This window comes from Trachypithecus francoisi, unplaced genomic scaffold, assembly GCF_009764315.1.
Source record: "Trachypithecus francoisi isolate TF-2019V2 unplaced genomic scaffold, Tfra_2.0 Lachesis_group5, whole genome shotgun sequence".
Taxonomy (NCBI): Eukaryota; Metazoa; Chordata; class Mammalia; order Primates; family Cercopithecidae; genus Trachypithecus; species Trachypithecus francoisi.
In genome coordinates, this window is record NW_022681470.1 from 132,469,967 (window position 1) to 132,492,205 (window position 22,239).

Genomic DNA, 22,239 nt, shown 5'->3' on the forward strand with positions numbered 1-22,239 from the left:
GATGGTTCTTCCAAGATTCTAGGTTTATAAGACTGTAAAAACAGTAAAAATGAATATCTGTATCTTCTAATGCTTTAGAACAGCTGTTGGCAAATGTTTTCTGTAAAGGGATATATAGCAAATGTATTTGGCTTGATATAAACACTTGACTCTGTCACTGCAGTGCAAAACAGCCAGAAATGACAGGCACATCAATGGGCATGGCTGTGTGCCAATAAAACTTTATTTACCGGCACTGATGTGTGACAGTCATACAATTTTCACACGTGTTGAAATTTTATTTTTCTTTAGATTTTTTCTAAACCTTTAAAAATGTCAAAACTAGTGATAACCCATTTCTTTTTCCTTTTCTTTCTTTCTTTTTTTTTTTTTTGAGGCGGAGTCTCGCTCTGTCCTCTGGGCTGGAGTGCAGTGGCCGGATCTCAGCTCACTGCAAGCTCCGCCTCCCGGGTTTACGCCATTCTCCTGCCTCAGCCTCCCGAGTAGCTGGGACCACAGGCGCCCGCCACCTCGCCCGGCTAGTTTTTGTATTTTTAGTAGAGACGGGGTTTCACCGTGTTAGCCAGGATGGTCTCGATCTCCTGACCTCGTGATCCGCCCATCTCGGCCTCCCAAAGTGCTGGGATTACAGGCTTGAGCCACCGCGCCCAGCCTTTTTTTTTTTTTTTTTTTGAGATGGGTTCTTTCTCTGTTGCCCAGGCTGGAGTGCAGTGGCGTGATCATGGCTCACTGCAGCCTCGACCTCCCATGCTCAAGTGATCCTCCCACCTCAGCCTCCTGAGTAGCTGGGACTACTGGCATGTGCCACCATTCCTGGATAGTTTTTTTTTTTTTTTTTGGTAAAGACAGGGTCTCCCTATGTTGCCCAGGCTGGTCTCAAACTCCTGGAGGATCCTGGGCTCCAGCCATCCTGCCGCCTCAGCCTCCCAAAGTGCTGAGATTATAGGCATGAGTCATTGCACTGGGCCCAAACATTTTTAAAAAATTAGCCAGGCATGGTGGCATGCACCTGTAGTCCCAGTTATTCTGTGGGGGCTGAGGAAGGAGGTTCACTTGAGCCCAAGTGTTTGAGGCTGCAAGTAGCTCTGATCATGCCACTGCACGTGGGTGACAGAGCAAGACCCTGTCTCTCAAAAACAAGCAAACGAAAACAAACCCTTCTTAGCTGTACAAACACTGGTGGTGAGGGGTGGGCTGGATTTGGCCCGCGGGCCACAGTGTGCTACCTCCTGGTCTGGAATTTTGCAAATTTGAAATTCAAAAATGCTCAGGTCCTTAAGACCCTGGGCTTGACATTGTGGAATTAACGGAAATATCCGAGGCGCGCATCCCCAGGTTTTAAGGCCCCAGAAGATCTGGGGTCCTGTGAGCTGCTGGTGTTCCACACCCACCCAGCCGCTGGGCGGCGCCCACGACACACACCTTCTTGTGGGTCTTGAGCTGTTCCTCGCCATAGCGGAGAACGTCCTTGATGAGATCCTGTAACTTCCGTGTCAGTTCCAGGTGGCACAGCGCCAGCTTGTCTGAGGAGACGCGGAAGACCTCCCAGAGTGGGGCGAAGGTCCTGGGGACAGGCAAGGTCACACCCAGGGTTCATCAGGCTCACCCCACCCCGGGAAAGCGCTGGCACTGGCTCAGGTATGTGCTGTGCGCTGATCCCTGCTAAACATGAATGCATACTAATTCATTTAATCTCCACTGCAGCCGTAAGAGGCGGGCCTGTGACAGATGGGGAAACTGAGGCATAGGGAGCTCTATAGGTCATCCCAAGGCCCCTCAACAAATGAACATCAGGGCTGGAATTTAAACTCAGGCCCTGGTAATCCCAGCACTTTGGGAGGCCGAGGCGAGCGGATCACTTGAGGTCAGGAGTTTGAGACCAGCCTGAGCAACATGGTGAAACCCCCGTCTCTACTTAAAATACAAAAATTATCTGTGTGTGGTGGAGGGAGCCTGTAATCCCAGCTACTCAGGGGGCTGAGGCAGAAGAATCGCTTGAACCCGGGAGGCAGAGTTTGCAGTAAGCTGAGATTGCACCACTGCACTCTAGCCTGGGTGACACAGCGAGACTCCATCTCAAAATAAATAAATAGGCCGGGCGTGGTGGCTCAAGCCTGTAATCCCAGCACTTTGGGAGGCCGAGACGGGCGGATCACGAGGTCAGCAGATCGAGACCATCCTGGCTAACACGGTGAAACCCCGTCTCTACTAAAAAAAAATACAAAAAACTGGCTCGGGCGAGGTGGCGGGCGCCTGTAGTCCCAGCTACTCGGGAGGCTGAGGCAGGAGAATGGCGTAAACCCGGGAGGCGGAGCTTGCAGTGAGCTGAGATCCAGCCACTGCACTCCAGCCTGGGCGACAGAGCTAGACTCCGTCTCAAAATAAAAAAAATAAAAAATAAAAAAAAAAGAAAATTACAAATGCCATCGGGACCACATTATGTGTTTTGTTTTTGTTTTCTTGAGGCAGGGTCTGGCTCTGTCACCCAGGCTGAAGTGCAGTGGTGCAATCATGGCTCAATGCAGCCTCAATCTCCTGGACTCAAGCCATCCTCCCACCTCAGCCTCCTGAGTAGCTGAGACTACAGGCATATGCCACCATGCCCGGCTAATTTTTACATTTTTAGTAGAGACAGAGGTTTCCCCATGCTGCCCAGGCTGGTCTTGAACTCTTGGCCTCAAGTGATCCTCCCACCTCAGCTTCCCAAAATCCTGGAATTATAGGCGTGAGCCACCGCACCCAGGCACAAAGTTCATATAGAGTCATTAGTGTGTCAGGCCCCTGAGGCCTCGCCCTGCCATCTCCCCTCCTACTTCCTTTCCTCATTGCCCAACCCCTGCAGCCACACCAACCTCCTCACTCTTCCTTAAACATGCTACACCTGTCAACTCAGGGCCTTTGCACTGGCTGAGCCACTTGCCTCAGTGTCTGTCCCTCAGACATCCCCATGGCCAGCCTCTCTCTCCCTCCCTCCCTCCCTACCTCTCTCTCTCTCTCTCTCTCTCTTTCTTTCTTTCTCTTTCCTCTCTCTCTCTCTTTCTTTTTTTGAGACCGAGTCTCGCTCTGTCGCCCAGGCTGGAGTGCAGTGGCGCGATCTCGGCTCACTGCAAACTCCGCCTCCCAGGTTCACACCATTCTCCTGCCGCAGCCTCCCAAGTAGCTGGGACTACAGGCTGCGCCACCTCACCCGGCTAATTTTTTTTCTGTATTTTTTAGTAGAGACGGGGTTTCACAGTGTTAGCCAGGATGGTCTCGATCTCCCGACCTTGTGATCCACCCGCCTCGGCCTCCCAAAGTGCTGGGATTACAGGCGTGAGCCACCGTACCCGGCCTGCCAGCCCCTTTCTATTAAGGTCTCAGCTCAGGGAGGCCGGGTCCACCCCTGAAAAAGTGCCCAACCTCTCATAGTCCTATTTCATTTCCTCCCCAGCACCTTTTTTTTTTTTTTTGAGACAGAGTTTTCGCGCTTGTTGCCCAGGCTGGAGTGCAGTGGCACAATCTTGGCTCACTGCAACCTCCGCCTTCCATGTTCTAGTGATTCTCCTGTCTCAGCCTCCTGAGTAGCTGGGATTCCAGGCGCCCGCCACCACACTCGACTAATTTTGTATTTTTAGTAGAGATGGGGTTTTGCCATGTTGTCCAGGCTGGTCTTGAACTCCTGACCTCGGGTGATCTGCCCACTTCAGCCTCCCAAAGTGCTGGGAGTACAGGCGTGAGCCACTGTGCCTGGCCCCCTTCCCAGCACTTTTCACCCCAGAAAAAAAAAAATGGTTTTTTGTGTGTATTTAACATCTGTGTCGTCATGCAACCCAGATGTACATTGCACGAAGGTGACTGGGTTTTTATCTGTCTGGGTTGCTGCTGGTGCTTGGCACACAGAAGGCACTCAATAAATATTTGCGGAATGAATGAGCTAGTATGTAAATGAATCATATACATTCCTCTATCCAATTAGCCCCATAATCAAGATGGATGACACTCTATTCTACATGCCCTGAGTGTGAAGAGATGTCCACCAAGGAGGAGGCTCCCAATGTCCCCACGTTGGTGACCCCTACCCCACTCACCCCATGGGGGTCCCATTGCTGGCCAGCTTGGAGAGTTTCGCCATCGCCTTGGAGTAGGTCTCCTCGATGGTTGCCCTGGGTAGGAGAATGAGGTAAAGATGGAGAAACTGCCCGGGCGCAGTGGCTCACGCCTGTAATCCCAGCACTTTGGGAGGCCGAGGCAGGTGGATCACCTGAGGTCAGCAATTCAAGACCAGCCTGGCCAACTTGGTGAAACCCCGTCTCTACTAAAAATACAAAAATAAGCCAGGTGTGGTGGTGCATGCCTGTAATTCCCAGCTACTCGGGAAACTGAGGCACGAGAATCCCTTGAACCTAGGAGGTGGAGGTTGCAGTGAGCTGAGATCGTGCCACTGCACTCCAACCTGGGTGCAGAGCAAGACTCCATCTCAAAAAAAAAAAAAAAAAAAAGATGAAGAAGCTTTCAGACACCCTTGAGAGAGGCACTGCTCCTCTGGGCCTCAGTTTCCCCATCTTAAACACCTGAACTGTGGCTTTCCATGATGGGGTGATGACACAACCCTCTAAAGGATGTTTTGAAAATTCATAGAAGATTTTTTCTTATGTAATATATTTTATTAACAACAGTAGTAGGCCGGGCATGGTGACTCATGCCTGTAATCCCAGCACTTTGGGAGGCTGAGGCAGGAGAACCACTGGAACCCAGGGATTCGAGACCACCCTGGGCAATACAACGAGACTCCTTCTCTAAAAAAAAAAATTTTTTTAACTAGATAGGTGTGGTGGTGCACTCCTGTAGTCCCAGCTACTCAGGAGCCTGAGGTGGGAGGATCGCTTGGTCCTGGTAGGTTGAGGCTGCAGTGAGCTATGCCCAGCTATGTTGCTGGGCAACAAAGTGAGACTCTGTCTCTCTTTTTTTTTTTTTTTTTTTTTTGAGACGGAGTCTCACTCTGTCGCCCAGGCTGGAGTGCAGTGGCGGGATCCCAGCTCACTGCAAGCTCCGCCTCCTGGGTTTATGCCATTCTCCTGCCTCAGCCTCCCGAGTAGCTGGGACTACAGGTGCCCGCCACATCGCCCGGCTAGTTTTTTGTATTTTTTAGTAGAGACGGGGTTTCACCGTGTTAGCCAGGATGGTCTCGATCTGCTGACCTCGTGATCCGCCCGTCTCGGCCTCCCAAAGTGCTGGGATTACAGGCTTGAGCCACCGCGCGGCGCCAACTCTGTCTCTTAAAAACAACAACAAGGGCCGGGCGCGGTGGCTCAAGCCTGTAATCCCAGCACTTTGGGAGGCCGAGACGGGCGGATCACGAGGTCAGGAGATCGAGACCACTCTGGCAAACACGGTGAAACCCCATCGCTACTAAAAAATACAAAAAAAAAACTAGCTGGGCGAGGTGGCGGGCGCCTGTAGTCCCAGCTACTCGGGAGGCTGAGGCAGGAGAATGGCGTGAACCCGGGAGGCGGAGCTTGCAGTGAGCTGAGATCCGGCCACTGCACTCCAGCCTGGGCGACAGAGCCAGACTCCGTCTCAAAAACAACAACAACAACAACAACAACAAAAAAGGCAGGGCGCAGTGGCTTACGCCTGTAATTACAGCACTTTTGGAGGCCATGGCGGGCAGATCACCTGAGGTCAGGAGTTTGAGACCCACCTGGCCAACACAGTGAAACCCCGTCTCTACTAAAAAAATATAAAAGTTAGCCAGACGTGGTGGCAGGCACCTGTAGTCTCAGTTACTTGGGAGACTGAGGCAGGAGAATCGCTGGAACCCGGGAGGCAGAGGTTGCAGTGAGCCGAGACTGCGCCATTGCACTGCAGCCTGGGCAACAGAGCAAACCTCTGTTAAAAAAAAAAAAAAAAGCCAGATGTGGTGGTACATGCCTATAGTGGCAGTTACTCGGGAGGCTGAGGTAGGAGGATCCCTTGAACTCAGGAGTTCGAGGCTGCAGTGAGCTATGCTCGGGTCACTGCACTCTAGCCTGGGCAACAAAGCGAGATCTTGTCTCCAAAAAAAAAAAAAATTCCCACCGTGAGTAGGTATATCATCCTCTTTTGAGGAGGGGAGCTTTCGAAATCAGGTGATTGTTGTTTAAAAGGAGATATGGGGCTGACAGGGTTGAGAATCGGTCATTTCCAGGATCTTCTAGCCCCTCTGGTTTCTGGAATCCCCAGGGATCTAGCCCCTGACCATGTAGGGCGTAGTCATGAGGTAGGCGTGACTACAGGGTGGTGGGCGTGGCCCCTGGTGGATGGGGCTTGGGGACCTCACCTCTCCCGGATGAAGTCCGCCAGCTCCTTGGTGGAAATGGGCCCCTGCTTCACGCTGTGGTACAAGACCTCAAAGCCATGATTTTTCTCGCCCTGTAGGGGATGGGAGTAGAGACTGAGAAAGAATGGGGGCGGGGGGGGTGGCATCATAGTTGCTTAGCAACGGAGGCGTGGCCAAGGAGCAGCGGTCCATCCCCTTGGCTGTAGGGACTCGTTCAGAACTGAGCGAATCAGCTTGCTGCATTTCCCCTGGGCCATAGGATTGTCTATGGACCTTAAATTTATCCAATCAGAGAGAAGCTTGGGATTTTCTTTTTGTCCCGTAGTTGCTGGGGAGGAATCTCATTTGTTCTGTGTCTTTGTCTCCTTCTGTCTTTGTGTCTCTGTTTTTCTGAGTCTCTCTGCCATTTTCGGTCTCAGTCTCCTCCCTCTTTCTCTGTCTTTCCATAAATGAGGAATTATATGGCCACAAGGGATATTGGAAGTCAAATGCAAACCGCGAACCTTAGAAAGAAGCTGAACCAGAGGGCTTTTGTATTTAAAAAAAAAAAAAAATGTGTGTTCAGCTGGGCGCAGTGGCTCACACGCCTGTAATCCCAGCACTTTGAGAGGCCAAGGTGGGTGGATCACTTGAGGTCAGGAGTTCGAGACCAGCCTGGCCAACATGGCGAAACCCTGTCTCTACTAAAAATACAAAACTTAGCCAGGCGTGGTGGCGCGTGCCTGTAATCCCAGCTACTTGGGAGACTGAGTCAGGAGGATTGCTTGAGCCCACCACTGCACTGCAGTCTGGGTATCAGAGCAAGACTGTCTGAAAATGAAAGAAAAGAAAAGAAAAGAAAAGAAAAGAAAAGAAAAGAAAAGAAAGAAGAAAGAAAGAAAGAAAGAAGAAAGAAAGAAAGAGAAAGAGAAAGAAAGAGAAAGAAAGAGAAAGAAAAAGAAGGGAAAGAAGGGAAAGAAAGGAAAGAAAGAAGGGAAAGAAGGGAAAGAAAGGAAAATAAATTGGAGTGGGTCACGACTGTAATCCTAGCACTTTGGGAGGCTGAGGCAGGCAGATCACGAGGTCAGGAGTTTGAGACCAGCCTGGCCAACATGGTGAAACCCTGTCTCTACTAAAAATACAAAATTAGCCAGGCATGGTGGTGCACCCCTGTAATCCCAGCTACTTGGAAGGCCGAAGCAGGAGAATTGCTTGAACCTGGGAGGCAGAGGTTGCAGTGAGCCAAGATCGTGCCATTGCACTCCAGCTCTGGGCAACAGAGCAAGACTCCATCTCGGGAAGAAAAACAACAACAACAACAACTATATATATATATATAATATATATATATATACACACACACACACATATGAAAAGAAAAAGTCAAATTGTCTCTCTTTGCGACATGATCTTATGTATAGGAAAGCCTAAACACTCCGCCAAAAAACTCCTAGAACTGATGAACAAATTCAGTTAAGTTGCAAAATACAAATATCAACATATGAAAATCAGTAGCGTTTCTATACACCATTAATAAAATAGCTGAAAAGAAATCAAGAAAGTGATCGCATTTACAATAGCTACAAAGAAAAAAAAGGTGTGTTGAATCAAGTTGCTGGATCAAACCAACCCTGAAAGCCACATTCCCCCATAATCATTAGATCTTAAAAGCCAATACAGTCCCCGTTGCTTAAGTCACTGTAGTTGTGTTTTCTGTTCTTGTCAACATGGAAACTCCCTCTATGAGAACCCAAAGTAGGGTCCAGGTTTGAGTTCTCTCCCTGGACCCAGCAAAGCCCAGCACAGAATAAGAGACAGAAAGGGCATTTGAGTTTGTCGAAAAAATGAACAAATGATTCTGCTGTTACCTGCTAGTGCCAGTGGGAACTGAGCATTTCTACCCTGGTGCCTGAGAATGCCTTGCACAAAATCTCTTTACTCCAATTTCTGGGGTTGTCATGGTGGAGGAGACTAGGGCTGCACTGTGTGACGCAGGCAAGTCACTGCCCCTCTCTGAGCTTTTAGCAGCTCCTCATTAAGATGGGGCAGGGAGGCTGCGCGCGGTGGCTCATGCCTGTAATCCCAGCACTTTGGGAGGCTGAGGCAGGCAGATCACTTGAGGTCTTGAGTTTCAGACCAGCCTGGTCAATATGGTGAAACCCTGTCTCTACTAAAAATGCAAAAGTAGTCAAGCACGGTGGCAGGTGCCTGTAATCCCAGCTACTCAGGAGGCTGAGGCAGGAGAATCGCTTGAACCCAGGAGGCGGAGATTGCAGTGAGCCAAAATCACGTCACTACACTACAGCCTGGGAGACACCCGCCTCTTACATGGGGATGATACAAGCAGCAACATAATCCATGTCAATGCTCCCCAAAGCCCCAAAGGCAACTCTAGCTTTTGCTAATTTGTAACATTAGTTATTAATAGTTAGCATTTGTCTTAAATTGGCTTATGTTTCTCCCCCAAAGACATTTATGTAAAAGGGCAACTTTTTCTGCCACTCTCGATGGAAAATTGGGACCCTTTGCCGCATGAAAGGAGTAGGAAAAAACGAGGCAACAACTATATCTTAATGCCAGCCAGCTTCTGTCACCTGGGAAGGGCATCATGCCTGAACACTACTAAGCTGTCCATTAAAAATGGTTATCAGGCTGGGCGAGGTGGCTCACACCTGTAGTCCCAGCACTTTGGGAGGCCAAGGCAGACAGATTATCTGAGGTCAAGAGTTCGAGACCAGACTGGCCAACATGGTGAAACCCCGTCTCTACTAAAAATACAAAAATTAGCCAGGAGTGGTGGCACATGACTATAACCTCAGCTACTCGGAGGCTGAGGCAGGAGAATCTCTTGAACCTGGGAGGCAGAGGTTGTAGTGAGCTGAGATTGTGCGATTGCATTCCAACCTGGATGACATAGCAAGACTCTGTCCCCCACTGCCAAAAAAAAAAAAAAAAAAAGGGTGGTAAAACAGGAGACACAACATATTTCAGGATGAAGCAGAATGCCTCAAATCATGGCTAATATTTAATGCTGATGTGGAGGTGCTGGCCAATGCAGTAAGATAAGAAAAAGAATTGAGACCAGATTATATGACCATCTACAGAAAACAAAAAAGAATAAACAAAATTAATAGAACTGAGGAAGAGGATAAAAGGCAAGACCAATATAGATTAAACATGGGGATTTTTTTTCCTTAACAGGCGCATGCCACCACTATGCCTGGCTGATTTTTGTATTTTTAGTAGAGGCAGGGTTTCACCATGTTGGTCAAGCTGGTCTCGAACTCCTGACCTCAAGTGATCTGCCTGCCTCGGCCTCTCAAAGTGCTGGGATTACAGGCATGAGTCACCACACCTGGCCTCATACACACCTTCTGATCCCACTTCTCTCTACCCCTTGCAGACCTGGTCCTCTGTGCCCACTGTTGGGATTGGACACCTTTAGATTTGGACTTAAAACTCACCATAACAACTTTAAAACCAATGACTAGATGGGTGTGGTGTCTCACGTCTGTAATTCCAGCACTTCAGGAGGCTGAAGCAGGCAGATCACTTAAGGTCAAGAGTTCAAGACCTGACTGGCCAACATGGTGAAACCCTGTCTCTACTAAAAATACAAAAATTAGCCAGGCCTGGTGGTGGGCACCTGTAGTCCCAAATACTCGGGAGAACGAGGCAGGAGAATTGCTTGAAGCAGGGAGGCCGAGGTTGCAGTGAGCTGAGATCCCACCACTGCATTCCAGCCTGGCCAACAGAGTGAGACTCTGTACCACTTCCCCCCAAAAAAGGTACTCAGCTGGGGTCTTGGGGTCTGATGGAATTGGGGACATTTTAGCATCAAATCAGGTCTTGTAAGAATACTGGAAGAGAAGGCTTGTGGAGGGATCTGATGCCATTTAAGACCCAACACACATCAGTGAAGGCATCCCTCTGGCAGCATTTGGCCGGTTTTCCATAAATGGTAGTTTCCTGTGCCCTCCTCCAACCTGCCGGGTTCACCCTTCCAGGTACCTGGAAGCTTGAATGTTATATATATTTTTCTATGTTTGAGACAGGGTCTCGCTCTGTCTCCCCAGTTGGAGTGCAGCGGCACAATCATGGCTCACTGCAGCCTCAAATTCCTGGGCTCAAGAGATCATCCCACCACAGCCTCCCAAGTAGCTGGGACCACAGGCACATGCCACCATATCCAGCTAATTTTTTTGATATTTAGTAGAGACAGGGCCTTACTATGTTGCCAAGGTTGGTCTCGAACTCCTGGACTCAAGCAACCCTCCTATCTCAGCCTCCCAAAGTGCTGGGATTACAGGCGTGAGCCACCATACTTGGCCAGAAGCTTGAAGGTTAAAGCCAGAAGTCACTGCTAGATAGCGTTTCCTGCTGCATCAATGGAGAAACTGAAGCCAAGACTGGGGCAGACCCAGGTCAGCCTCAAGCCCAAATCTCCCAATGGTCACACTTCATTCTAGAATCATCGATGGGTCCCAACTGCCCACCAGACGCTGAAGTTCAAGTCCATGGCCTGGAATTGCCACTCCAGCCTCATCTCCTAGCTTCTTCTTAGCCTCACCCACAAAACAGCAAATAGCAAAGACAGGCAGTGCCTTTCCACCACCACGCCTTTGTCCAGGCTATTCCCGCCATCAGCTCTCCAGTCTCCATCTCCTTCCACCCATCCACATCCTTCCACTTCTCAAGGATCATTGCCACCTGCTCTAGAAACTTCCCTAACTCTGCTCAACCCCCTCCCCACTTCACTGTTGCTCCCTCCAGCTCACCAGGAATATATTTTATTTTTTATTTATTTATTTTTTTAGACAGGGTCTATGGCCGGGCGTGGTGGCTCAAGCCTGTAATCCCAGCACTTTGGGAGGCCGAGACGGGCGGATCACGAGGTCAGGAGATCGAGACCATCCTGGCTAACACTGTGAAACCCCGTCTCTACTAAAAAATAAAAAAAAAAACTAGCCGGGCGAGGTGGCGGACGCCTGTAGTCCCAGCTACTTGGGAGGCTGAGGCAGGAGAATGGCGTAAACCCGGGAGGCGGAGCTTGCAGTGAGCTGAGATCCGGCCACTGCACTCCAGCCCTGGCGACAGAGTGAGACTCCGTCTCAAAAAAAAAAAAAAAAAAAAAAAAAAAAAAAAAAAAAGACAGGGTCTCACTCTGTCACCCAGGCTGGAGTCCATGATATCTTGGCTCATTGCAACCTCCGCCTCCCAGGCTCAAGCGATCCTCCCATCTCAGCCTCCCAAGTAGTTGGGACCACAGGTGCACACCACCACACCCAGCTAAGTTTTTGTCTTTTTAGTAGAGACAGGGTCTTGCTATGTTGCCTAGGCTCGTCTCAAACTCCTGGGCTCAGGCAATCCACCATCTCAGCCTCCCAAAGTGTTTGGATTACAGACGTGAGCTACCATGCTCCACCTATATTTTCTCTCTTCTTGTGTTTGGAATTGTACTTTCAAAGTTCAAGTGTCCAATTGCCTTATACGCACAGGGTCACTTTGGGTTGGTGACTTCATCTCTCTGGCCTCAGTTTCCTTCCTTGTGTGACAAGTGGGGACAACAACAGCACCCAACTCCCAGGGGTCTTGCTGGGATGAGGCTGGCACAGTGCTGGCCCCAGGAGATCCTCGGGTGAGGCTGCACCAGGCACCACCGCCCAGGCCAGCATCTGGGTCTGACTCAGAGCCAACTACTGGCCCGTTTCCCAGACCTGGCAAACCCCCAGCGGCGTCTGCCTCCCTTGGACTGGGCTGGCAGCCGAGGGTCCTAGGAGGGGCTGTCTCAGGTCTGTCTCTCCCACCAGAACTTCAAGACAGACTTGCCTCAGTGCCAGCCAAAGTGTGGTTTTTTTGTTTTGTTTTGTTTTTTTTGAGACAGAGTCTCACTCCATCGCCCAGACTGGAGTACAGTGGTACAATCTCACTGCAACTTCCACCTCTCAGGTTCAAGCGATTCTCCTGCCTTAGCCTCCCAAGTAGCTGGGACTATAGGCTCACGCCACTATGCCCAGCTAAGTTTTGTATTTTTAGCAGAGATGGGGTTTTGCCATGTTGGCCAGGCTGGTCTCCAACTCCTGACCTCAGGTGATCTGCCCCCCTCGGCCTCCCAAAATGCTGGGATTGCAGGCATGAGCCACTGCGCACAGCCAAGAGTGTGGTCTTTGTAACAGAGCTTATTTATGTCCTTCTCCTGCTCACCCTTCCCCCACGACTCCCTAGTACACTTTATGCTTCAGCCCTGCCCTGGCGCGATGAGACTGGGGCATCCCTGTCTGGCTTAATCTCCCCTGATGAGAGCCTCCTTTGAGCCATCAGGGCCCCGGCATCACCCAGCAAAGAACCAGACTTCTGTGGCGGCTTCAATACCAGCAACTGATAAAAAGAAACCTTGCCAGTGACAGAAGGCCTCCCGGAGTCTGGGGGTGCATGGGGGTGCATGGGGTGGGAGTGGCGGCGCAGGAATTTCATCCCTTTTTCCCAGATGGGGAAACGGAGGTTCAGGCAGACAAAGCCATTTGCTCCAGGGCTTCCAGCAGAGCCCAGTTCGAATCCTGAACTAAAAGCTCTTTTTTTTTTTTTTTTTTTTTTTTTTGAGACGGAGTCTCGCTATCACCCAGGCTGGAGTGCAGTGGCCGGATCTCAGCTCACTGCAAGCTCCGCCTCCCGGGTTCACACCATTCTCCTGCCTCAGCCTCCCAAGTAGCTGGGACTACAGGTGCCCACCACGTCGCCCGGCTAGGTTTTTGTATTTTTTAGTAGAGACGGGGTTTCACCATGTTAGCCAGGATGGTCTCCATCTCCTGACCTCGTGATCCACCCGTCTCGGCCTCCCAAAGTGCTGGGATTACAGGCATGAGCCACCGCGCCCGGCCCTGAACTCAAAGCTCTTAACCATTCTCTACCAGGATATCTTTGGGTGGGGTGGGGAAGTCGGGGGCGGTTTCTATTTTCTCTTTGCTGATCTGAATTTTCTGCAGCGAGCCTGCACGCCTCACGCAATTAAAAAGGATTTAAAATAAATGTAGGTGCCACTGTCGGGGTTCCAAAATGAGGGTGACTACTGATCCTCAAATGGTCACCTCCATTACACAGTAGTACTAACAGGAGCTCAGAGAGGGGTAGCCCCTTGCTGGGGTCACACAGCCTTTCAGGGGCAAATCGAGGAGCCTGACCTTTGGAGAGAGGGCAGAGGTCACACCCCTGCAGGTGGCAAGGGAGTGCGGCCCCTTTAAGAAAGCGAGTGCCAGTAAGAGGAGCCCCAGCTGGGGAGGGAGCAAGGGCAGGAGTGGGGCTTGTTGCCAGGGGCAACCAGTCACCTAGCAACAGGCTTCCCCGCTGCAAGCTCAGGGCTTGCAACTGGGGAAGGGGCTTTCTGACCTGGTCCTTCCCTGACTCCTGGGCCCTCCCCTGTTTACCCATCCTCTGTGGCACCCCGTCAGCCTGGCTCTGCAGGAGGAGTCCCTGTACTCCAAACTTGCCACTCAGTGTCACACCTCTGGTCTTTTGCCCAGGCTGTCCCACAGCAAACACGATTCTGTGTCCTGGTTCCCACTGCAGGACCCCCAAGGCTGGGTTCAGCCCTGGTCTTGCAGGGCTGAAGGTGTCTAAGCTGGCTCTGAAGGTGTCTAAGTTGGCTCTGGGTCCCCTAGACTGGGGACTCCTCCCTTGGGGCTGGGGCTGGGATGGATTCTCTCGGAGGCCCCAGCATCTCCTAGGGCTGGCTGGGGATGAGGTCACAGTGGCAGGGAGAGAGGAAATGAATGAATGAAAACAAATCTGTCTCACTCAGCATCCCTTGGTCTACAGTAGGTGATCTCCAGCCTGAACACTGGAGGGGTGCACAGGCCATGAGAGGCCAGGTCAGGAAAACCCCTCAATTCTCCAGGGTGGGAAGGGGGTGGAAATTCCCTGGCTGGAATGACCCTGGGTCCTGGAAGTTCAGTTTGGCCCTGGGTTTGAGCACTGACTCTGCACTTTTTCATGGGGCAACTTCAGGTTGCTTAGACGTTCCCACTCTGGGCCTTGGTCTCCCTATGACACAAGCTATGACTTACCCAAGGTCGTAAGGCCTGTGAGGTCTGGGATGGGTGTGAATTCAAACCCAGCCTGACTCTTCCAACTTTAACTTCCATCCCTTGCAGACCATCTACCTGTCCAACACTCTACCCACAACTCTCCAGTCCCCCCATCTCCATAAAAGTCCCTGAAGCCCTGAAAGCATTCCCTGCCAAAATAAGAGTCGGTCTTACCCAAAAATGCTCCCCAAAATACGACATCCTGATGGTCTCTGTGGAGACCCCTGCAGGCCCCGTCCAGTGCCTGTCTGAAGAGAGAGGGAAGTTTGAGCTACAGAGTCATTGCCAGTGTGGGCTTGATGGGGGGGAAAGTCCCTCCCTGTAGAGGAAGGAGAGAAAGGACGAAGGAGGAACTGAAAGCTCCAATGCTAAGAGCATGCCAGGACCCCTGAGATAATTCAGCCCCAGTGCTGGTCCCAAGTAGCTCCAGCAGAGGGGTCAGAACAAGACATAGATGCTCCCAATTCCATAGAGTCAGGACTAGACTAGGTGGAGGGACAAGAGCTGAGGGAGTCTATATTGGAGGAGGGGGCATGGAATGTGGGGTTTTTAGGTACATATAAGAGTTCATAGCAGTGGGTAGGAGCAGTGCTGGATGACCCCAACCTTGGCAGGAAAACTCTGATCCACTTCACAGATGGGAAAACTGAGCCCTCCCCACCCCCAGAGGGGAAGCCACTTGCCAAGATCACACAGCTAGGAAGGGACAGTAGATTTGCACTCTGGACTGGCTGAGCCCAGACCTGAGCTCTCGGCTCCACTCCAGGTGGCTCCTGCAGGAAAAGGGTTTGAAGAGAAATAGATGCAGGGGCTGTGATCAGCCACATGGGGGTTGGGGTCCGTGAAGTGTCCCTGAGGGTCCCTTGGGGTCTTCTGAATTCCTCTAGGACAGTCCTCACCTTATGCACCCTCCTGGGAGTCAGAGCTCACTCCTCCAGCTGGCACTGCTGCCCCCATGAGTCCCAACCCTGCCCTCGAAAGCCAGTGTTCACCTGGTGTCTGAGTCACTGTCCAGCTCCGTGCCTCAGTTTCCCCATCTGCAAAATAAGAAGGAATGCTTAGAAGGGATCTTGCTGGGGAAACCCAGGTGTTTCTGCACAAAGGCTGGGTCAGGCTGCCCGGCAGGGGACGGACAGGCAGTGTCCTTGGCATGTTCTAGAGGCCAGGCTTGTCACTGGAGCCTGCAGGCCTCATTCATAATTCATGACCCCACAGGCAGCTTGGTAGCAGCTGGGAGCCTGGGAGGCACAGCGGCAGGAGTGACAGGGACCCGCGACCACAGGATGGGGAAGCTCCCGGGGCCTTCCCAGGAAAGGACTGAGCAAGACCTTGGTAAAGGCTGCCCCTCTCTGCGCCTCAGTTTACCTAATCTTGAAAGTTAGTTTAGGCTAGGAGTGGTGGCTCACGCCTGTAATCCCAGCACTTTGGGGGACTGAGGCAGGTGGATCACTGAGGTCAGGAGTTTGAGACCAGCCTGGCCAAAGTGGTGAAACCCTGTCTCTACTAAAAATACAAAAATTAGCCGGGTGTGGTGGTGGGCACCTGTAATCCCAGCTACTCGAGAGGCTGAGAGGAGAATCGCTTGAACCTGGGAGGCGGAGGTTGCAGTGAGCTGAGATGGGGCCACTGCACTCTAGCCTGGGCGACAGAGTAAGACCTTGTCTCAAAAAAAAAAGAAAAGTAAAGTAAAGAAAAGAAAGAGAGAAAGAAAAGAAGAGAAGAAAAGAGAAGAGAAGAGAAGAAAGTTTAATTGGACGTATTATCATTGAGCCTCCAATCCCGGGACTTCTGTGAGTCACCCAAGAGCTCCCATTTGCTCACCCAGACTAGGACAATGTCAGGGTCCCTGAGTTGATTCAGCCCTGGGCCTCGCCCTGCAGGAGTCCCCAGTCTAGAGAGACAGAGCTGGACACAGATCCTCCCGTCCTGCATGGTCAGGGCTGGTCCAGATGGAGGGACAAGGTCCAAAAGAGCCTAGACTAAAGGAGGGCTCATGGGAGTTGGGGTTTTAAAGCATGAATAGGAGTTCACTGGGCAAGGAATTATTTGTTTCAACAAACATTCCCAACCCTGCACTGGTTAATGACAGGGGCCCTGAAAACCTTCAGTCCCCTCTGCAGCCCTTTAGGAAACCTAGTTTTGTGGCGGGGGTAGGGTGGTGACCATGCTATACTGACATCCCTAGGGGAAAAGCCCTAAATTTCCATATCACTTCTTAGCTTCTGTCCGTGACCAGGACCCTAAGCATCTCCAAATCCCTTAGAGCTCTGCTGACTGGCATGGGAACCACTAGCCCCACGTGGTGACTTAATTTTTCTTTTTTGTTTTCGGAGACAGGGTCGCGCACTGTTGCCCAGGCTGGAGTGCAATGGTGCGATCATAGCTCACTGCAGCCTCGGCCTCCCACGTTCAAGGGAGTCTTGAATAGCAGCCTCCCGAGTAGCTGAGACTACAGGCTCACACCTGAATTTTTGTATTTTTATTTTTTTATTTGTTTTGGAGACAGGGTCTTGCTCTGTCACCCAGGCTGGAGTGTACAGTGGCACGATCACAGCTCACTGCAGCCTTGACTTCCCAGGCTCAAGTGATCCTCCCGTCTCAGCCACCTGAGTAGCTGGGACTACATGCCCAACTAATTTAAATTTTTTTTTTTTTTTTTTAGAGACTAGGTCTCACTAGTGTTGCCCAGGCTAGTCTCGAACTCCTGAGCTCAAGCCATCCTCCTGCCTGGGACTCCCAAAGTGCTGGGATTGCAGCCATGAGCCACCACCCCGGCCTTAATTTTTGTATTAATGTTAAACCAAGGAAAATTAAATACAATTGGCTGGGCGCAGTGGCTCACGCCTGTAATCCCAGCACTTTGGGTGGCTGAGGTAGGTGGATCACTTGAGGTCAGGAGTTTGAGATCAGCCTGGCCAACATGGCAAAACCCCATCTCTACCAAAAAATATAAAAATTAGCAGGGTGTGGTGGCACACACCTGTAGTCCCAGCTACTTGGGAGGCTGAGGCACAAGAATTGCTTGAACCTGGGAGGCAGAGGTTGTAGTGAGCCGAGATCGCACCACTGCACTCTAGCCTGGGTGAAAGAGTGAGACTCTGTCTTAAAAATAATAAATAAATAAATAAAATAAAATAAATAAAATTATATACCCAACTCCTCGGCTGTGCCAGCCTCTCTTCCAAGGCTCAGTAGCTACATGGGGCTGGCGGCTGCTGTAATGGATGACACAGATGAGAAAGCCTTGCTGCCAACATTGTTCTAGAAGATCCCAGGAACCAAGGAGCCCAAGTTCCCCAGAAACCAAGAATCTCACTACTGTTTTTACAGTTTCAATTAGATTGCCTCACCCCACCTCTGGCAAACAGATACACACAGAGCACTAGTATGTGTGTGACCCTGTACCTAACTATTCACACGCCTCTGCTCATCCAAGCTTCATGCCATGCCCTCAGATGCAACCCCAACTTTATGAGGGAAACTGAGGCACAGAGCGATCAGTCATTGGTCCCAGCTGACTGTGATTTTGCCCCTGGTCTGTCTGCCAACGACCTCCTGTTTGAAACCATCACACGTGGCTCTCTGGGTTTCCAAGCCCCCTCTGTCGTCCCCGCAACCCAAACCACCACTCACAGCTGGAATGGAGGATGTGGGGGGCAGGGCAACGGGTGGCCCCATGCAGGCTTTCACCAGCCCAGGAAGTGACACCTGCTACTTCTCCTGAAACCCAGGTTCCGGGCAGGGGGGGCCTCCCCTCTGTTCCTGAGGGGGGCCAAGGAGAGATGATGGGCATCTACTGGCCAGGGCTCATACTTACCGGACAGGGTAGCGAGTGGGATGGGGCCCCCGTCTGATGGGGCAGGCGCCAGGAGACAGCCACGAGGCCACTTCCGTCAGCACCAAGTTGGAGGCTTGTGTGCATGGGGGGGACAGGAAGCTCACCCCGCCCCGCCTACCATCCAACCGCCACCTTACCTCCCCCGCCCAATCAGCACCCGTGGGACCTCCCTGGAACCACATAGGCCATGGGTGAGTACACAAGAGGCACCTGAACCTGGAGCCCCCCCAGCCTGAACCTGGAGCTGTTCTTACCGAACAAATATTAATCATGACAACAATTGGGAAATAAGTGAGCACCAACCCTGGCCCAGGCATTCAACATCTTGCCATCCCGAGGTAGGCCGATACCCACTTCACAGAGGGGGCAAACTGAGGCTCAGAGAGGGAAATGCACTCAGAAAGGGGAAGACATGGCCAGGCGCGGTGGCTCACGCCTGTAATCCCAGCACTTTGGGAGGCCGAGGCGGGGAGATCATGAGGTCAAGAGATCGAGACTATCCTGGCCAACACAGTGAAACCCCGTCTCTACTAAAAATACAAAAATTCGCTGGGCGTGGTGGCATGTGCCTGTAGTCCCAGCTACTTGGGGAGGCGGGGGAGAGGGAGAGAGAGAGAGAGAGAGAGGAGGGAGAATCGCTTGAACCCAGGAGACGGAGGTTGCAGTGAGCTGCGATCGAGCCACTGCACTCCAGCCTGGGCGACAGAGAGAGACTCTGTCTCGAAAACAAAACAAAACTATATTTTACAATTACATTGGCATAAACATGAATATACTAATATTATACACAAAAATGTTTCCTTCAACCCAAAAGTTCATTTTTTTTCCCTTTGGATTTTAAAAGAAGTGAAAACATCAACCTACGGACCCCTGAAAGCACTGTGAGCCTGAGACATCGGGCTTGTCGAGACATCAGACTCATCTGATGGAGAAGTCAGCCCTGCTAGAACCCAAGTCTCCCAGCCTGTACAGCACCAGCACAAAGCCCAGAGATGGCCAGAGACTTGCCCAAGGTCACACAGCACATTGCCAGCTGACTCAGAGGCCCCCATCCTGCCTTCCCGGCACCAAGTCTTGCAAACCTGGGGCTGAGACATGTGAGCAGCCCCAGAACAGATAAAACAAAGCAGGAACCACATCAGCAACAAAGGCAAGACCCGAGCTCCCATTCTGGAAATGGAGTGGTGCCTGGCTGGGTGTCCAGAGCCGCTGACGTCTTGCCTGGTGACCTTGGGCCACTCCTGACCTTCCAGGATCTGGCTTCCAGGATCCTGGGAAGCAGGATCTGGCATTTCCCTCTCTCTCTTGGACCCCAGTGAATGTACAGTAGGGCCAGCAGCAGGATTTTCTCATCCTTCCCACAGACCAGTCACTTGGTTCAAGCAGGTACCAGCTGTTTCAATGACCCACTATGTCATGTCTGCCCTCTTGGCTTAGCCACCTGGGCTGCGATCACTTATACAATCTGGCTTGATTCTCGGCACCGCACCTCAAGGCAGGGTCTTATCTCGACCAGCACCATGATGGGGAAACTGAGGCACATGCCCCAGGTCACACAGTGACTCAGGCCACCAAGTGGGAATCTGAGCCAGGGATTCTCAGGAATTTTCTGTTCTCTCCATGGGTCTCCTCCCTCTTCCTCACTTCATTTGGCAAACATCTATCGAATGCCTACTGTATGCCCAACTTTCCCAGGTGCTAGAGTCTCCTCAGGCAATGCCCTTAGTAGACTCCCCCTTCCCCTCCCTCCTCCTGGTCAGCTGTGACCCGATTTAAAGAGCACTAATGCTGTCATTAATATTATAATGATCATGTCTGTATTTACGGAGCTTCCTCCTCCCACAGATTCCTCTCATCTTCCCAGAGGAATTCAGCCCATTTCACAGAAGAACAAACCAAGGGACCAAGTGAAAACACACACAGGTAGAGGCAAATTCAAACCTGGGGGTGTCAGACTCCCAGCCCTGTGCCCACCACTGGGAGGGCGCTCCAAGGGACAGGGGATGAGCTGGCCTGGCAACTCCCACCTCCTCCTCCTGCCCAGGACCTCGCCCGAGAACAGGTTCGCCCCTGGTGTGGGTGATGGTATGTGGGTCAGGGTGTGCCCCAGGTGGCCCCACTGGTGAGACCAGGGTGGTGATGCTCCGTCCCAACGATTGCAGCTTGGTCCTGTGTTTTACTCCCTGCCCCCATGCCCCCAGCCCCAATATCAGAGTGTCATCATCAACCCATTTTGCAGCGCAGTAAACTGAGGCTCAGAGGATAGCAAGACACTGTGGGAGGGTCTCCAAACCCAATACTCTCTTGACCCCAAACCACCCACATGTTAAGCAAAAAAGTGAATCACCATCAGACAAAATGTGGGCTGGGTGAGTTCAGAATCTGTAAAATGCAGGGTCCGAAGCTCCCAACCTCAATTTTCAAAAGAGGAAACCGAGGTTTGGAAAGGCGCTGTCACCTGCCCAAGGTCACCAGTGAAGCAGGTCCATTTGACTCTGCCTCCTGGTCCCCATTGCGGCTGGGGCAGGTGACTCGGGGGATCCAAGGCAGATGGAGGGGCCCCCCACCACCCAAACCTCCTCCGCACCCCACTCACAGCCAGCCTCTGGCAAGATCCTAATTTACCTCGATTTATTTTAATCCCCAGGAACAGATGCTAGCTGTACACCCCGCCCCTCAGTAACAGAGGGACCCCCCCCAAGTCCAGGCTCCAGGCCCTTCAAGGCCTGGCCTGGATAAACCGTGCCAGGCAGGGGACCCCACACTGACCTCCTCCCCAAAATTCCAACCTTGGGGTCCGCACAGAAGATGCCAGTGAAACGCCCCCCACCCCATCCCTAAGGTGGGGGACTGGGATGGGGCAGATTAGAGGAGGGGCCAGGTGACCCTCCAGCTCCTCCAGCCATCAGGCCTGGAGAGGGGTTCACAGTGGAGGAAAAGGGAAGTGGGTACCTCATCCTCGGTCCCCGGTGGTCTGCAGGCCGGAGCTGGGAAGAGGGAATTTGCGGGTGGTCCTAATCTCAGCCACCGCCCAGGGTTCCAGGCTGGAAGGGGAGCGGCGCCCCCATCTTTGCAGCCCCAGAACCCAGACCTAGGCTTAGAATAAAAGGATTTGGGGAGGGGTCTCGCGTCGTCACCGCCCCCGTGCACGCTCGGTTCTAGGCCAGGAGACGGTGGATTTGGGGAGCTGTCCCCGTTTCCGCCTGCGGACCCCCGATTACCACTTGGGGGAGAAGCCGGGGCGCCCACCGCTTAGCCCCCAACCCCTGCTCTCCATCCCTCGCGTCCCGCCGCGCCTTTGCCCTCCGCAGCCGCCGGGCCTGCAGGGCACGGTGAGCGTGGGAGGCTGCGCGGGCCAGGGTGTCCCAGGGGGTTCCGGGGGGCAACACTCACCTCCTGAGCTCGGGCCGAGCCCCGCGCTGGCCGCCACCTGCGGCTCGGTCGCTGACACCCGAGCCCGCCCCGCCCCTCCCTCCGCGGCTGCGGCGCGGCTGCCGACTGGCTCCGCCCTCGGGGCGTGGCCTACAAAGTCCCCACCCCCGCGACGGCGCCAGGAGGCAGGGCGGGCTCTGATCCCGCGCGGTCCCCCATTGGGCCATTTAGGGGGCCATCTCCGCCAGCCCAGCGCGCTGATTGGTCCAGCCGAAGACCAGGATCTTTTTTATAGGCCCCCCCTTTTCGCCACCCGCAGTCTATTTGCATAATTTAAAGAGACAGGCGCCACTCTTTCCCCGCTGAGATTCAGTGGTAAGAGGTAAGGAGCGACCAACGTTTATTGAGCGCCCAGGCAGGGCTCATTTGATGACCCCCTACAAGCCTGTAACCGGAACGTTATTGGTCTTTATTTTACAAGTGGAAAATCTGAGGCTCAGAGAGGGCAAGGTCTTGTTTGGAGGCCACACAGCAAGTCTGCAGCCGGCCTAGGGCAGCCCCAGGATCCGGCCCCTTGCACAGGAGGTCATCCCCTCATAGGACATATGACAGTTCTTTTTTGGAGGTCGAACTCGATTGCTTGATGTTAGGAGTTCAAGACCAGACTGGCC

General features: G+C 52.3%; 1 protein-coding gene across 19 annotated transcripts in view; it reads right to left on the minus strand.

The window, feature by feature from the left end:
• Nucleotides 1–21,694, minus strand: part of FCHO1 (FCH and mu domain containing endocytic adaptor 1) — a 41,801-nt gene extending 20,107 nt beyond the window's left edge. Inside the window, exons 1-8 of one of the 19 annotated variants that reach the window (XM_033199984.1) lie at nucleotides 21,590–21,649; nucleotides 17,511–17,573; nucleotides 15,351–15,395; nucleotides 15,042–15,131; nucleotides 14,533–14,606; nucleotides 6,299–6,390; nucleotides 4,068–4,142; nucleotides 1,423–1,564 (exon numbers count right to left, since the gene is read on the minus strand). In XM_033199984.1, the coding sequence (XP_033055875.1) occupies nucleotides 1,423–1,564; nucleotides 4,068–4,142; nucleotides 6,299–6,390; nucleotides 14,533–14,559 (336 nt within the window). In that variant the 5' untranslated portion in view covers nucleotides 14,560–14,606; nucleotides 15,042–15,131; nucleotides 15,351–15,395; nucleotides 17,511–17,573; nucleotides 21,590–21,649. Of the gene's footprint in view, nucleotides 1–1,422; nucleotides 1,565–4,067; nucleotides 4,143–6,298; nucleotides 6,391–14,532; nucleotides 14,607–15,041; nucleotides 15,132–15,350; nucleotides 15,396–16,179; nucleotides 16,796–17,510; nucleotides 17,574–18,175; nucleotides 18,326–21,148; nucleotides 21,262–21,589 lie in introns of those variants that run through there. The other 18 variants (XM_033199985.1, XM_033199991.1, XM_033199983.1 and 15 more) reach the window with 18 other exon arrangements.
• Between the last annotated feature and the right edge of the window lie 545 nt (nucleotides 21,695–22,239).